The sequence below is a fragment of the Cupressus sempervirens genome, chromosome 6 (assembly GCF_028749045.1).
Source record: "Cupressus sempervirens isolate cs-2001-9-10 chromosome 6, ASM2874904v1, whole genome shotgun sequence".
In the NCBI taxonomy this organism is placed as follows: Eukaryota; Viridiplantae; Streptophyta; class Pinopsida; order Cupressales; family Cupressaceae; genus Cupressus; species Cupressus sempervirens.
In genome coordinates, this window is record NC_143123.1 from 143,403,362 (window position 1) to 143,421,432 (window position 18,071).

General features: G+C 34.0%; 1 protein-coding gene across 3 annotated transcripts in view; it reads right to left on the minus strand.

Annotated features, from left to right (window-relative positions):
• Window positions 1-18,071, minus strand: part of LOC149551628 (uncharacterized) — a 134,270-nt gene that overhangs the window by 39,885 nt on the left and 76,314 nt on the right. For all 3 annotated transcript variants that reach the window (XR_016352782.1, XM_089787129.1, XM_089787128.1), the window contains exons 11-19: window positions 14,938-15,057; window positions 14,403-14,648; window positions 13,569-13,616; window positions 13,241-13,393; window positions 1,431-1,604; window positions 1,160-1,222; window positions 847-957; window positions 636-719; window positions 461-508 (exon numbers count right to left, since the gene is read on the minus strand). Coding sequence is in view for 2 of the 3 variants with exons in the window: in XM_089787129.1 (XP_089643255.1) it covers window positions 461-508; window positions 636-719; window positions 847-957; window positions 1,160-1,222; window positions 1,431-1,604; window positions 13,241-13,393; window positions 13,569-13,616; window positions 14,403-14,648; window positions 14,938-15,057 (1,047 nt within the window). In the remaining variant the exon portion in view is untranslated. The remainder of the gene's footprint in view (window positions 1-460; window positions 509-635; window positions 720-846; window positions 958-1,159; window positions 1,223-1,430; window positions 1,605-13,240; window positions 13,394-13,568; window positions 13,617-14,402; window positions 14,649-14,937; window positions 15,058-18,071) is intronic.

The window sequence follows — 18,071 nt, forward strand, 5'->3', positions numbered from 1 at the left end:
TTCTAATTCGCCATTAATCCAAACAAGTTGCACAACCACATGACACAGAATAATCAGACCATGGTTTCATCTTTGTTCAACAGGAACACATTCCCACCATTATATCCTTCATCCCCATACTTATTTCCCACTCAAATGCCATTCCTAAAATTTTGAGGGTAGTTGCAGCCTCCAGGCATTCTCTTTTCATGATCCCACATTTTCCCATCCCTCCAAAAGGAGACTCACTAATACATTTGGTTTATTGAGTCTCAAAGTTCACTTATAACTCTGCCTTTATCATTCATATAAAGTAAAAGTATTTTTGACAATAAAATAATCATCTTTTTCCCTCGCCCAAAGGACAATTTGAATTGAAATCTAACTAAATTTTGTTTTCTCAATTTGCATGAATACACAATTTGAACATAACACAATCAATGAACAGAAACACATTGTTCAATTAGATAACGAACCAAACCTCATCTTTTGACAATGATGACAACATCGGAATTAAAATTCCTGCATCCTGCAATAACATGTAAATTTCAGTCCCAGAAATCTGATGGAATACTGAAAAGTAAGATTTCTTTCTGCATCATCCAAAGTTCTTAATACTGCATATTTGTGGAAAACAGTTAGGTTCATTAAATAACCTTCAGTTTTGTCTCATATAGCTGTTTGACAGTCTCAATCAGATCCCTGGAAGGAGTTGTTCCTTCTGTCAAAATATGCAAGACCTGATTGAAAACAAACTTCCAAAAGGTCAACATCTACTAAAACTTTATATTGCATGTACCAATTAAATTCCTGCAGGCATGGACTATTGCATATGAACAAAAAAAGGATAAAACAAAAGATAGGCACCTGCAAAAGAATACTTTCACTCCCATGTGGAGGATCAGATATGATTTGAAGCAATTCAGATGATGAGGAACCGATGGCCCGTACAAGAGTAGGAATATGCCGATGGACTGCCTGTACCAATTTATAAGTTACTAAAATACAGTTAATACCAATAGTCTTGTTAATACTACCAGTGTTACGAAATAACAAAAACTATGAATCTGCACTAGGTAGTCAGAGAAACAATTGCTTCACACACAAAAAATACCTAGAAATTAGAATGTTACATCTGCAAAATGGCATTAAAATAGAAAAAATAACATCCAAATCAAACCTGTTTCACAGCCTTTGGTGCATGTCCATAAATAATGAAAACCTTATGAAGAAGTCCATGCTTCTGCAAATGCAATACACAGCAAAGAAAAATAATCTGTGAAACAAATTAAACTCTGATAAGACAGAGAAAGCAATGCCCAAATTCAAGGAATTATTCATGGTACAGAAGTGTCTCAGACTACTATGATGCAAGCAATCTATGAATGTAAACATGAAGAAAACATGATAACTGCCTGCATTAGAATTTATAGAAGGGCCCCTTTAAAAACCTTTGAACAAAGAGCAAAGTACAGCGACATGCAACGTTGTGCTTTTGCCATAGATACTGTAGATGTTTGTCGAGAAACCTGTTGCGAATCACTTTCAGCAGTGTTTTCTATGCTAAACCCTTTTGCTTCTGTTACAGATTCTTCTCCATTTGGAATTTTCATCTGCACAGTTTCCTGAAAAACAAACATCTATTATATAAATATTCCATTTCCCTCCAATCCTTCTGACAAATGGCATAAAAAAAAACTCCTAAATTTATACTTTGTCATGTAAGACATGTCTAGACTCTAGATTGATACTGCCAAGAAGCACTGCATCTAAAAAGAACAAAACCTTCAAAAAAACAGCAGAAATCAGCTATGGTGAGTCATTTGTCATCATCAGACATCATCCTAATTCAATCATAGCCCTTTCTACAAATATTCTGCATTGATACTGAAATTTCAGTCCTGTCCTAGGAGGGAATGGCATGACTCTACCCGTTCCTAAAAAGAAAAATCACAAACAAGAGATGGAAATAGTCTCAAACTCTTCTACTAATGGCCAGAGAAAATATCCACTTGGACAAAAAAACTGACACAGATGCCAGTACCATTACATTTGAAAGAGTGAATGCTTATGAGGACAACCCTGTTCTGCAAGAGGCTCAAGGTCATCGTAGAGCATGGCTGCATGTCCCTAGGCAATGAAATTATTTATCAGAAAGAACGCAAGTCTAAACCAAGAGGCAATGCATTTATTGAATTTTCCTAATATAAAAGAATGCATACACATTAATTTTACAGCTTGGCGACAACAAAGGAAGATTAAAAATGACATGAATCGGTCAACAAATGCAAGTGGATGAATTCTTCCATGCAAATAACACAGAAAACATAACAGCACTCAAGTCGTGCACTAATCTTAAGTCTTTCAAACTGTTTATCTTATAGCACTTTTAATTAAAATTTATTATAGAGTAGTGATCCCATTCCACTTTGCTTCATTATATTTTCTTACATGTATGTGTTATCTTGCAGTACAAACATTCCTTTGGTACATTATGTTCAAAACGCACACAACCATAAAGGAATCAACATAAAGAGTCAAGACCTATCAACACTTCAATGGTGGGATATCAATAATTCATGTACAAATTAATGTGGTGCCAGTTTAAATGACTATCAGTATATAAGAGGAGGATATTGATGGTCTGCTTGTCAATATTTTTGCCTGAGACCATTACTGGGTTCAGAAAATTCAATTGATTCACTGGGACAAAAAAATTAAGAGTCCAGAATTTTCAAAGAGATTCCAAAACATTTTATTCAGAATATATAATACAAACAAATTCATAAATATGTGTATATGCAAAAATTGTAGGAAAGACGCCAATAAATAAAAAATGGCAGGAACGATTCTAACTCAACAGTAATATCTACCAAAGTCTCACTTCTAAGCTTCAACTTTGAAATTTATAGAAAAGCCTTCACTATCTTCAACATCTAGACATTTTGCTACATCAAAATCTAGTTTAAAATTAATACTAGATCAAGCATCCTCATTTAATCCTTCAAAGGATAATTCTCTAATGCAAGGAATGTAATTGTCTTTCACAAGAGATTGCTCAACCCTCGTAAATTGTTACGATCAAACACAAAATCTGAGTTTCTCTACACCTAACCAGTTCCTCTTGTTAGTGTGGATCAGTTCATGTGCATTCCATTTTTTTTCACATGCGGAAGCACTGGATCACCAGTTATGGGTTCATACAGCCCAAATACATTGAACTTGTAAAATATAGGACATTAAAATATAAAAATATAATTGTAAAATATCCTTCATAACCTAAGTTACTGATGTGGCCTCCTAGAGCCTGGAGGCGGAGGTGGATACAGACGGATGCGGGATGTGTTTGGAAGCTTTGTGGATGCCGGCAGGATGTGTTTATTGAGTGCAATAATTGTTTATATATATATATATATATAAACAATTATTGCTATCCAGAACTTAGCTACAGACCAAATCACTGCCCAGAACTTTGTGACAGACTGAGTTGCTGCTCAGAACTCAGCTACAGGCCTGGTACGGGCCTCAATCAGCTTGTACAACACCCTTAATGGAGTATTTCAGACTTATATGGAACTGCTGTAACAGTCCCTGACACAGACGGCTCCTTCTGAGGCAGTACAACCCTCCAGTAGGTATGTACATAGCACTAAGCAGAGGAAGCCTTTGAATGTGTAAAGCAATACTCCAACCTTGGATGTCTCTCACAAAACTCCCAACATTGCCCAGATTGGTATGGCCGGCAGATAGACAATTTGTAACAGCAGTTAGCACTCAATAAACTCCCAGCAGATAGAAAATTATATATATATATTACACAATATTATATTATATAGATAATATTTTTATATATATGTAATGTTTATTGTATATATATATGGAGGGATGGGTATAGAATTATGAAAGGGGGGTTGGATTGAAATCAGGTATATATATATATATATATATATATATACACACACAGACACATCCATACGCATCCACATTCCAGTCCCCAAAAAAAATCACACTTCCCACATCCGAATCGGTAACTTGTTTCAAAACATATGTATAACTGAATTTACAAAATATGCATTTTACTAAATTTAAGTGACATGCATGTTACTGAATCTACAACATAACATGTAATGTAATTACTGAATTATTATAAGAAAATTTTTAAAACAGAAACACAATTCAAAACAAAAACTATGTCAAGTTTACACATGATTAACAATAATGCCTACACATACAAAATAAACTAAGTTTCATATAAATAGATTTGACAAGGGAATATATAATATAACTTAAGTATCTAGGCATGATGCACAGCAGCCATGATGCAGAAACAACAAAAATATGTGACAATACTTAATGCCAATGAGTAATTAGAAAATACTAGTATCCTACCATTTTGCGACATAAGAACATCAGGCAGACCTCATAGGAGCCCTAAACACAGCAACAAACCTCACACAAAAGCACTCTCAAACAGAAAACCACGCGAAAAAAGTGAAACAATTAATGATATGAATTTTTTCAGCTGCAAAGCTTTCCTCCAAATTGCAAGCTCCGTACAAAAACTTGCTGTGATTTATTCTTATTACTTGGCAGCAAGTAATACGATGAGTTAATCAGTCACCTGATAGGTTCAGAACTCACAAGTATTCGCAAGTCTAGTCAGTGCTCACTGATTTTTTCAACTATGCTTCATACAAAAAGCCCATGGAAGGATTCCCACCAAAATAGTTTTCATGAGGTTTTAATTTTTTTAAAAAGAAAAACAAAATTACACAAAAATCTTGTTTCAGCAGTGAAAAAATATCATGCTTTAAAAATATGATATAACTTCAAACAGAAGCAATGATTTGGTACAAATCTCGAAATTGGCTTTCATTCTTGCAAACTCAAATTACCCACTCCAATTATGATAGATTTTCTAGAAAGAAGTCTGACACTTGCGTCCACAAGACATAACAAAATCTGCCCATAAGTAGTTCACCTGTTGCTTTACAACATATTACATTTATCTGTGATAACTTTGCAAACATATTGTTCTCCAATATTTATAACACAAGTTCAAGGCATTTGAAAATGAAATGAGCAATCTTCACTTTCTTGTGTCTGTCAATGGATTTGATGAACACTGAATCAAATTATTCAGATGGGACCTTCATCTTATATTGGACCAATCGTTGCTTACAAGTTACAACACAGCAACCTAACCTTTTTCAATTCTTTTTTATTTCATCTATCTAGCTGGCTCAATATGAATAGCCCCTCCTTTCATAGAAAAGTGGTTCTTATTTGTTTGATTGTATAAACTTTTCCAAAACTGACAAGTCCATCAGTGACAGCTTTCACGTATGTACTTAAAATTAAATTGAAAGGAATGGCTTTACAGAAAACATCCAAGACACTAATCTGTCCAAATCGTGGTTCTTTGACACACACTGAAAATTGCACTGTTTGGTATTATGTTGTTACATCCCAATTTTTGACCTAGCTTGAAATATAGACGTTATGAAGCCACTTGGCAGTTTAATTTGATATAATCTGGTGAAATGGTAAGATAGTTGGTCGTTATGATTTCAAGTGAAGATGACATGTTAGTTGATCGTTAATTTAGAATTCATGGAATTAAGATGAAAGGTTAATTGATACAATTATTTATAATTTATAATTTAATTACAAAGAGATTCCTTGCAGGGAGCATGTTGAAGCGGTGGAAGCATTGTCAGAAAAGAATTAGGCAGGGCATTACCATGACTGGCAGACGGATAGAGAAACTAGCGATTTGAAAACAAGACACACCCATGGAATTGCATGAGTCATTTAAACAAATAATTAAGTTAAAATATAAAACATCCCTCAAAGGATTGTAAATTATCTTTCATCATTATTATTTTGATAAAATTTATACTCATGCATTTAAACATAAAAATGATATAATAACACTATAATTTAATAATGGATTTCAATAATATTCAAAACTATTATAATGATTGGGATTATAATGTTCGAATTTTAACAACATTTGAATTATTATTTTGAGTTATAATCTTTCAACCCTCTTTCATTTCTTTTTCCTTAAGTAATTGGAATTCGTATGGTTGCTTGTAACCGGTGGAAGCCAAATTAAACTCTTGTTTCTTGTGAAATGTCTTGAAGCGAACCAAAATTAGACGTAAGTGGGGGGAATACAAATATAATCAAGCGCAAGTTGTGATAGGGGACGGATCACGCATTCTTGGTGTGTAACAGTTTTAACCCAGCTTTCCTTTATTTAATCTGCTACGGTGCCATAGCCTGAGGACAATACGTCTTTGCTTCGGTTCATATTAGCAATCAGAAATTCATACGCCATTTTTCATTTGTCTCCATACGTAATAGAGTTCATATATCATTGCATCCATAACACATGGGAGGGGGGATAAACAGAGTTATTCATTTGAAAGATTAGAGTGATACGTCTTTGTTTCTTCAAGCAATTGTTTCCATGGAACCTGCGGGAGGTGTTAGAGCCTAGTGTTAGGCAATCAACCGTGGGGCAGTCAGCCACGAAGGGAGCACCAAGGATATCACCAAGTTAAAGTCAGAATGAGGTGATGAAGGTGCGATAAAGATAAATGTTAATAGAGTTAATACTGTCATGGGATTAGAATTTCTGGGCGAATGGATTAAGACATAGATCCTTAACCATAGCTCTACAAGAATTCGTTATCATACTAGTATATTTTCCAAAAATCATATGAATGTCTTTGTTATTCAGAGAATGTAAAACTGTATTTAAATTCAGAAAACCACAGATCCTGTCCATCATAATATATTGCTTCCCATATTCTGATTAAGAATGCTGTAGTTTCTTTTTATAGAAAAGTTAAATATAATTTGTTGGCATCAGAGAATCGCTGGCTCAAAGGCCTGATATGGGTGAAGAGGTGCAAAAACATCTACAATGATAAAAATGTTATAATAACAAGACAATTAAATAAAGCATTATCTTAAGCATGAATAATGTTGTCAAGAATAATAACATTATGAGATCTCTTAATAATATAATCATAGAATATGTAATGATGGTTGTATGTAACCTTCTTGAATAAAAGAAGCTGTTTGCTCTGAGAATTCCAAATACCTGGGACTCACCCAGTTGTGAAAGATGGGTGATGTGGTGTGAGAAAGGATTCATCAATAATATGAAGCAATATCATTTGTGACATTTCAATACTTACCATTTAAAATTAATTAATAGCTCATGCATATTCTTGTTACTGTGATCTCCTGTTGCCAAGACGTAAGGCGTGTTTATACCTTGAAGCCCAGTGATTGGTAGGATGTTCCCTGACAATTTCGGGTAGGGAGGGCCTTTCTCGTTAGAGATTGTGTGGGGATATATATTGTGGTCCGAGGTTGGGTGGTAAAGCCCCTGGCAATGTTTCACCTCTCTCAAGATGTCGAATATGCGTCAGAAAGAGATAAGCCATGCACTCAATTGTTTATCAAAAACAAGTATTATCATTTTTGTTTATGAGAAGGTAAGATTTAATTGAAGTATTTCATTGCTATCCTCATTTTACTTCATATAAATGAATATTGAATATAAGTATTTATCTAATCTTGAGAATTTGTCACAGATAAGCAGTCGAAGGAAAAGAAATCCGAGGCCCTAATTGATTGTGTGACAGCTGGAACATTAATTGATATGGTGGTATTGGAAGCCCTAACTGAATCTGTGGTATCGAAAAACCCCAGTTGAATCCGTGGTTGCGGAAGCCCTAAATTGAATCCGTCATCACGGAAACCCTAGATAAAATCCATTGTCACGGAAGCCCTAAATTGAATCCGTGGTCGCGGAAGCCCTAAGTGGTAAAGCATTACTAGAAGCCCGAAATAAACCGATGGTAATTGATGCCCTAATTAGTAAGATGGTATGTGATGCCCTAATTTAAGTTATATTGGTATTTAGTGGTATTCGTCAATTGATTTTTTTTGAGATAGCAGTCGATTTGAGAAATTGTTAGAGTATTGGTGGACTAACTCAGGTAGTTGCACAAGCATACTTAGATGATTTTTCAGTCTCATTTTTCCAAGGTATGTGATTTCAATTCCTGAAGTTATTTCATTTAATGGTATTTCAAGTAATTGGATAAGAAATTTTTGTTTAACTGATTTTAACGGTAAATCTTGTTCACATGAACAAGAATGATGTAACTGCCTTCCTATGAAATCGAAGTTATAACTGTATTCTTTGAGTATGTTGAATGTTAAATTAGACCTTGAAAAACTGGATGTTACATATGTCTACCAATAATGATGAATGGGTAACAAAGGATAATGGAAAATTTTTAAAAACTCAAAAGTTATTTCTCCCTGAAGGTTTTTTGGGTCTAGCCACAAATATCATTGTTGAAAACATGTTAGTGTTTTGATGTAGTTGTTTAAACGTAGCAACTTGACTCATAAACATGTTTGAAATATTAAAGGAATAAAAACAAATATCCCCCTTAAAATAATCTAAAATAGATAAAATGGCTTACAAACAAATATACCCTCACCAATAAAGAATTCACTTTAAACTACAATGAAACAACCCCTAAATATAAAACACTTACTTTCGAATCAAAAAACCTCTAAGCTAATAAATACGTCTCATTACCGCTTTAGAATTTGATTTTAAACAAAAGAGTGCATTTTCAAAAATCTAGCCTCTATTGGAAACTGTGAATCAAAAAGACTTTGGACTTAAGCTAAAATTCTCTTGACTATAGTTTAAAATTAAACAACCTTTACAATAATTATAAATTCAAAAAAAAGGTACAATGAAACACTTAACAAATCTCAAATGAAAATGTTTCACACAAAGAATGAGAAACATGCTATGGCAAAAAGGTAACAGGATATTAAGTTGGGTTTGGAATGAGATCGTAGTGTAGCAAAACCTGCCCACTCTGGGGAAGGGAATGACCATCAATTCAGGAAGATTTGGTTCTTAAATGGTTGAAAGTCTCGAAACAAGAACCAGTGCTTTCTGTCAAATTTGAAAAAAGTATCAATGACACAGCACAGCCCATAAGTTTTTAACAATGAATAGTGGAACAAATTGGAAGCCATAATTACTATTTGATCAAAGAGCAAGAACTCTGAATTGTGCAAAGCGATTATGAGGAATATGAATTTATTTTCGGGGCTTCTTGTACCATCCCTGGTATGAAGCTTTTTTTCAACTCCTTATTCACCTCAAAAGCAGAAGCAAAGAAAATGCAGAAACGTTGGTAGTATTGTACAAATATATCAAGTTTTAACAAAGTGATCTTTCAGTACATCTTCAGGTAACCATTCAACTCATCGTCAATACAAGTGTTCAGACTGTACACTATACCAACACTTATTTACAAAATATTCACATTATATTATATGTTATGCCTTATAACCACTTATAACCATATTATGTTATGACTTATAACCACCTGAAGTTGAGACATAAATATGATATAAATCCCAATTTAAAATTATATGAAGAATTTAAGACTGCTTAGACATCATAGCAACTTGGATTGTGTCTATTCACTAACCATATTTTACTTTTCACTCCCACTCAGCAGCAATAAATACTGAATACAAAGTGCACATCATTATTTCCATGATACCACCTGGTGCATAGAATCGTTTCTTGGTCCTTTTATTTTATTTCTTGTATATCATAAAAATTAATTATTGGGATTTAAGTTCATGGATAAATATTTTTTTCACAAAACCGCAATTTCATTGGAAGAAAGTAGAAAAAATGTTGAGTAGGATTAGGTTTTACAGGAAAATACAGAAAACTGCCAAAGCAAACTAAGTTACGATTAGAGTTTTTGAAGCAAATGAAAAAAATTAAAAATGAAACAAAATCGATTTTTAGGTCAAACTCACAAATTCTCTACAAACAATTGCCTCAGTCCACAGAACTCATAGTTCATTGCGATTTTTCCTCGAACTTTTACTGCTTTGGTTTTATCGATAGCTTATTTTCCCTATCTCTGTTTTACAACAAAAAAGGAATTTTATCTTGCTTCTATTAACACTCTTAGAGCATTCATCCCTTTTTCTATGAACAAATGCATTTTGACTGATGCTTCATTAGAAAATGTCACCCCTCTCCACCCAAAAGAACCCATGATTTTAGGATAGCAATATCCTTGGGATGAGAATTAGGTATCAACACCTACATGTAAATGTTCTTGATACATCCTTATAATGCAAGCGGAATTCATGAGGTCATTTCACTTGCAGATTGTGACCAAGACACTCCTTATTTCACCACAACCACGAAAGCAACCCCACCAGATCTTTGAAACTTAAAATCAAATTGCAGTAGTTAAAATTGAAAGAATCAAAAATTTCAATGAAAGCATAGCTAATTCTTGTCAAAAGTATGTTACAATTTTGGAAACCTTCACCTTCAAAATTTTCAAATCTCAAAATTGCACATTATTTAATCCCTGCCATTTCCTAGGGCTTTCAAGACAGAAAAGATGGCTTTCCACAAAGCTGAAAAGCCTTAAAACCCCTATGCTTCCATAAAACTTTTTGCTTGATTATCAAAATCACTCTTACCCAAGAGGCCCTTGGTTTTTTTGGAGCATAGGTTCTCTGACCTGATTTATCATTTATTATTTGTTCTTTATAAATTACAAACAGTGCCATTATAAATATATTAATACATCAAAATAATTATATATAATTTGCATTAATATTAAATATAAATCTAACTATACTATGATATTTATATAATATTATATATTAAAAACATTTAAATTATCTAGTCCTAATAATGGGAATGGAGATTTATCTTCTCCCCTCACACTATTAGCTAATCTACTGGTTGAGGCGGGATGACTATCTCTGCCTTCCAATTGTGCCAAATTGAATTTTGATGGAGCTACTAGAGGTAACCCAATGGTTTCTGATGCTAGGTATTTAATTCATAATTTGAATGGGATGCTGCTTATTGAGCAGCTTTTAATAGACTGATGAATGATTCAAACAATGAGGCCCAAGCATTTCTTGTCGCATCATGTCTGTCTAGTGTTCAGGGGTGGATCGTGGCAGTCAAAGGGATTCAATAATTGCCATCAATGATGTTCAAACTAAGAGATGGTGAATAGAGAGATCAACAAAACTTTATTGTAGGTTTGCTCCTTGTTGATTTTTTCATTCAAGAAATGCAATGGCGAGGTAAACTTTTTGCAAATTATGCAAATTGGCATGAGAGTGCATCATGATCCTAAAAGTTATGATTCAATTCAATCCTTACTCAAAGTAAGATTATGTCATGCGCTTCAGTATGGCCGAGGGTATTAAATTACGTAATAGATGTTATGGTGGCATTCATTGACAAGATGGTCAGATTGTTCTGCTTCCCTTCAGTCTGCCTGCACATTTGTTTCCCAAGAGTTGGGATTCATTTGTATTTTTTGGCTTCTATTCACAAAGGTTAGACAAATGAATTTCCTGGAAACAATTTCAAAGCTTTGGCTTATGAAAGTTTTCAACTCTACTTCTAGTTTTGTCTTGTATGCCAAAACTAGATCCTCAAAGATGATTTTTTGTTGGTTGTGCATGATTACAGGTTGAACTCTTAGATAGCTTCAATGTTTATAGCATACTTGTTTGATGCAAGCAATTAAAGGTGATCATTTGAAAAAAATGGCAAATGTTGGTTTAGAAGCAATTCCTAGGTGCTATATATGCTGCAAATCTCAATTTGGGGCTTCCTCCCATGCTGCTTTATCACGGTGCCACTACAAGTTTATGGCATCCCTTCCTTACTGAAGGTCGTGCATAGCAGGCAGCCGGTGGGAAAATGAAATTACAAAAGAGCATCAATTTCCTTATGCCTATCTTGGATATGATAAATTTTAGTGGTGTCTTTTGGATCCTCTCTAATTGCTCAAAGTTCAAACAATAATGAAAAGGAATCACAAACCCTTTCCCACTATTGTCTACAGAATTTTTTGCATTTTTGTTTTCCTCGTAGTTTAGAATCTAGATTAATATATTTATCTTATTGTTTCGGCAATTTTGTTTTATACCCTTTTGCAATTTTGTTTTAACACCTAAGAATTCAATCTTCTTTTGCTTTTTAATATAATGGGCACCATCCCCAAGATCACAATTTACCAAGCAAAAGGATTAGAATCATATCTATATGTATGTATGGATTATATTTGTGGCGCTATCCCAATGTGATCCCTAGCTTTTAGAGCATGGTTTTTCAGTCCCCAAAACCAATGCTTGTGCTCCCCTTGTTCTCAAACTCAATGAAGCATTGGTTTTAGCTTTCCATAATCAATAATGATTTTTTATTTTTTTCCTAAAATTACATCGAATTGGACAAATTTGGCTGACCCAAGAAATCTACACCAACTTTAAAAAAAAAAAAAAAAGGAATTATATATGCATCCACAAATGACCAAGAACACATCAAAGGGCCCAGAACTTACATTTGTTAAACTAACAAAGAACGAGGGCAAATTGAAGGCCCTCAACTCAAAGCAAACACAATGAAGCAATATGATCAATAAAATAGGCATAGGATGTTTGACCTAATAAAGGTAACCTAAACCAATTATACATAGATGTGCATGTCGAAGCCCATGCAAAGCAATGTAAGGATCTGAAGACCACCCAAGCAAGAAATTAAACCATCAAGTATTTGGCATGAATTGGAGTAATAACCAACGAATTGCCATCAATCCTTGTAGGAATACAAATGCAAAGTCTGAGAATATTTGTCAAGGAAGCAAATTAAACAATCCTAGGACACAGCCGATAATGCACAGATACTCCTCTAATGCTCAAGGAAGAAGACTGGTAATGGTTGAATGTTAATTACTCATGTGAGCCTGTTCCCCAAGACTTGTGTGGTGAAAGAAGAGTTGTTAAGAGGGTCCCCAAACAAATCAGGCACCCTTTTTGGAAAGTTACGGCATTCTAATGATGTTGAATATAACTGGGGAGCTTTACCTTGTGTTGTTTGGAGGAGATTCACCTGTATGAGCTACTACTTTGAACTAAATACATGGCAGAAACAAACAACCAATTAAACAATGCACATATCATTTCTCTAAAGAACTACAGAATGGTACACAGAGACTGAAGCTACACATAAAAGGTTGATGCAGTCACTTCTGCAGAGAGTACTTCAGTTCTTCAATAAAATAACAAAAAAACATAAAAAAGGAATCAAAATCTTATTGCTTAAATATTTTTCACTTTTCCCATCGGAAGATACCTTATTTATTCTGAAACATGTTTCATCGCTTGCTGAAGAATCATGTGTGCCATCTGAAACCTGTTGAACATCAACTACAGATAGCAGCATCTTGGTCGCGAACTGTTCAATATTTTGTGAAATGTAGTCAAGAGGATAAAGCTTATTAGCTACCTGTGGACAGAAATTAAGAAAAGTTTTAGCTCATACTATTGGAAATGCATTCCCAAGTGCAATACAGAAATATTTCGTATTATTCTAATTGTGCAAAAGGTGAAGATTTTTAAATAGAACAAACACCAAAAAAATAGGATGTTGCCAGCTAAAATCTATAAAAAAATGTCAATACCAGACGTATAGCCTTTGCGCGTACTTCGTCCAGATCATGTACTGCACACTGCAAAGATAAGATAGAGATAAACATAAATTATATCAATGTCCAACAAGTGACCACAAACAGATCAATACAACTGAAGAGCCAAACGAGAACAACCAACAGCAGGAACACCAAAAGGTGACCAGAAAAGAAAAGAGCAGCAGAACGAAGGAAACAGAAACTGTATTAAGAATAATTATAAATCTTATAAAACATTATTACGAATAAACAATAAACTAAAAAAAGCAAGGTTTGACTATAACTATAAATCTTATAACACATTATTACGAATAAACAATAAACTGAAAAAAAGCAAGGTTTGACTATGTATTTTATGAATTTAATAGTTTAGACAAAATATTCTCCGAAAGCATTATCACCGGCATCCACATTACTCCCCTTCTTGATAATCCAAGTTGTAAAAGCCTCTAGTAGTCAAGAAAACAAAAATGCCAGCAACCAGGTTGTTGATCACTATCATATTGGAATTCAAAAAATTGCAGAATAGTGATTATAAATTGACAAAAGCATATCCATTGTTCACCATATTTACAATACACAATAATGTTTCATGGTGAAAACAAAATTCAACAAAACATTGAACACCTCACATTTTATATTAGAATTATGAGAACACCTGATTCAAGGTACCAGGATCAATAATTTTCTTTCACCATTTTTGGCAGAAGAAAACACTAGAATCTGAAGAGCAAATATGAAAATAGGTACAGGAATTTGATGTCTTAGTTACAGTAGAAGATCTGACCAAAAAAAACATCTATCCAGAGCAACTATTAAATGCTTTACCTGCAGCGCAATATTTAAGCAGGCCTTCCTTGTGAGTGGTCGTAATAAAATTAGGCTCCAAACAGCACCTAGTCCTTGGGTAACCCGATCCCCATTAACCACTTCCTTTCCATGATGATAGGATGTATCTGGATTACAGAGGCCTTCTAGTAACGTCAAAACCGATTCAGGCAGAAAAGGTGCTTCACCCAGCAATTTACTCAACGATTTGTCGGAAGGTGGCAGAGAATCCCGCAGAGCTTGAGCCTGGACACACATTCCAATTGTATCACATTATGAAGAAATAACAAGTGGTTATTATTTAATGGGAAATCCATTTACCCATAAATGAAAGATAACAAAATAGTTATAGCATTAAATAGCATAAATAAGAAAAATAACTTTATCAAACTAATTTTTTTATGTTGAAAAGAAGTAAATCTATCATAAACAAGTTTCTATATCACCTAAAGTTAACATCTCCGGTTAAAAAATTAATAAGTTTCTCAAAATCTCAAATAAAAAGGAAATGAATAGTAGAACAGATAAAACATACCACAGCAAGAAGAAACCTTTCATAAACTGTTGAAGCAACTTCAGATGAAAGGAGATCCTTTGGTTGGGAAACAATCTGTTCGTAAAGATGATAGAGAACATGCAACGTGAGATCATGCCCCTGCAGATATCCCACAGCAATTAGAATGGGTATTAAAAAAAGTAAAATGAAAATAAAATTTGATTTATAGCCGAGCCTCTCTTTAACCATGAACCATTACAGTTTATACATTAGACCTTTAAATTCCTGCGCAGAGAGATGCAGAGGTCAACTTCATTGTGACCTTTGTCATAAAAGCACAAATGTATTTCATTAACTAAAAGAAAAAAGAAGACTACACTGCATATGCTCCAAGAGACAAAAATCTTGTCCTCCATATATTTAATGTGCTGTAACGCATATTTACTCGAGTGTCACTGGTACATGTCACTTATTATCAGATCCTACAAACAGAAAACAACTTCTATTGCCATACTTCAATCCTCAATAATGTAACTGTCCTTATTGTCAGACTCGGTGGATGTTTTCTACACACTGGAAATTAATTTTATTTATTTGTTTCTTACAATTTTCTCATAAACAAGTCAAATCAAATTTCTACTTTAGGTTCCCTTAACCCTGGATACTTTTAACAAATATATCTAAAGTTTTAGAAACAATTTTTTTTTTAAAAAAAAAAAAATCAATAGTTACCAAGAACTTTGGACTACATTGCATAAAATATGGAAATATGTGGAGACTCTACAACAGAGATGAGATTGAAGAAGTATTTATTAAATCAAGATTAGCGTGGATGATGAAAAACTGGTATCCGTAGCCTTAAATGGATTCACTCCATCCTTGGATCTTTTTGTTTAAGGTGTTGATACTTGTGAAAAGCTTCTAACTTCTACGGAGTTTTGAAATGATTTCATCCAAAAAAAAAAAACCAAACTTGAAGCAAACATAAGCAGAAAAAGAGATGGTCAAAAACAAATCCTCATCAGGATGATGAGCCAAGGTGGTAAGAAAAGATACAGGAAGGGTCCAAAAGGGAAAGAGGAATCAAATTATTCTCAACAGACAAAAAAAATTATTAAGCCATATCCAGTGTTTGAAAATCCTGCTTACATTCACGTGCCAAAAGAAAAGGACAAAGGCTGAACCCTCCATCCTAAAGAGTATTATTGTGGTAGACAACGAGCCTTTCAAAGCTTACAAGATCTATGCTTCATAGCAACAAAACACAGGAATGAACCAAGATGTGGAATTGAACAAGAATGGGTTCTCTAAATCTAAGGAGTTTATGAAAGTAAATAAGTTGTTCCAAGTTCTAATTGATAAATTACAATAGCACCAATACAATCACCAAAGTTCTAGTAAAACAAAAATCATCTCGGTGCTAACTATGTTGCAGATATTGTCATTGATGACAATGTGCCAAACATTATTGTCAGCAATGTAAAAGATTTTTGCATATAAAGAGATGGGAAAAGATCAATGATTCAATATGCAGTTGGAAAAATTGTAGAAAGCTTCAAGATGTTTACAAGAACATGAAGCCTAGTGTAAATGATAAACTTAAAGTGACTACATTGATTGATAAAGAACATATTTTAAGAATTAACAAGAATCACAGAGGGAAATATCATGAAAGCTAAGATGACTTTACTGTATGAACTTCCCTATATTAAGTTGCATACACATTATGTTGCATATCCCTTTTACTGAAGACAGACACCATGAAGGCCAATCGGTTGTGTTGTGAAATTAATGCAGATATCAAACTGTTGGAGCAGGAATGGTGTCTGCCCTAGGGATAGCTTAATAGCCTCCTGTAAGATAATTAATTGGGATGGTTCCCTACAAGTGGTATCAAAGAGAGGGAGATTGTTGGAGTGTGTCCAGCGTCTCCACTAGTGTATGACATGATATAATAGCCTCATACGAGATCTTTAACTAGGGTGGTAGTAGTTTCCCAAACTAGTGTATCTTTTCGGAAATATAGCCAGCTCAACTCCCTGCCCTAACAAAGGAGATGCTTTGTTGATCTATGAGTAGAAATAAAAGATGTGACATGGATCCATGGTGATCATGAAATAGGTACAAACATAATGAAGAAATTATGTGTTTTGAAACCTCATGTGATCTGTAATAGGGTACACAAACAACTCCAAAATGTGACTAACTCTTATCATAGGAGAAAAACAAGATAATAATTATCAAATGCAAATGTTGCATCTAATATGTGGAATGCTCAGAATATATTGAATATGATGAGAAACTACAGATTTTGGAAGATGCCATATAAGATTTTTTATAGAGGCATATAGGACAAGAGGTGAATAAAACAAAATTGGCATACAATAAACATAGCTGAGAAACATGTAGAGCAAAAATGATAAAAGGATGGAAAAACTTGTAATCAGACTTGTGAAGGAACGACTCAGTTTTGTGAAGAGAGAACATCGTATTATAGTGATCAGATTTGTGAAGGAGGGACTCAAATTTTTTAAGGAAGAACACACATTATATTGATCAGATTTTTCTAGAAAGAACATCACATTATAGTAATCAGATTTGTGAAGGAAGAACACCACATTATAGTGGTCAGATTTGTGAAGGAAGGACTCTGAATTGTGGAGTAAGGGCATTGAATCAGATTTTTGATTAGACACGTGAAGAGGATAATTAAAAGTCAGATTTATGAAGCGAAGCATATCAACATTCAGATCCTGTGAAGACAAATCCTCCATTGACGGACTTGCAGGTTGGAGCCTATCAAAATAAGAGATTTGTATCTCTTGCTAGGTTGGTGCTTAGAAGTATCAGTTGGTTCCTCCTGAAGGTTGAGGCCCCTGAATTGAGGAGATTGGTTTCTTTTGTGGGTTGGTGCCTACTAAGTTTGTAAAGGAGAATTTATATAAGCAAAATTTTGTCATGCTTTTTTCCCACAACAGTTTCCACATTAATTTGTGTTCTACTTGTGTTACATAATTGTTGCATCTTATGTTATTGTGATTGTTAAGTTGAGAAAAGATAAAGGAATATAACTCCATTAATTTGAAGGGTATTTGGGAGACTGTGCCAAGACCAAATGGTAAGTCAATGATTAATTCAAAATAGTTGTACAAAATGAAACATGCACAGATTGG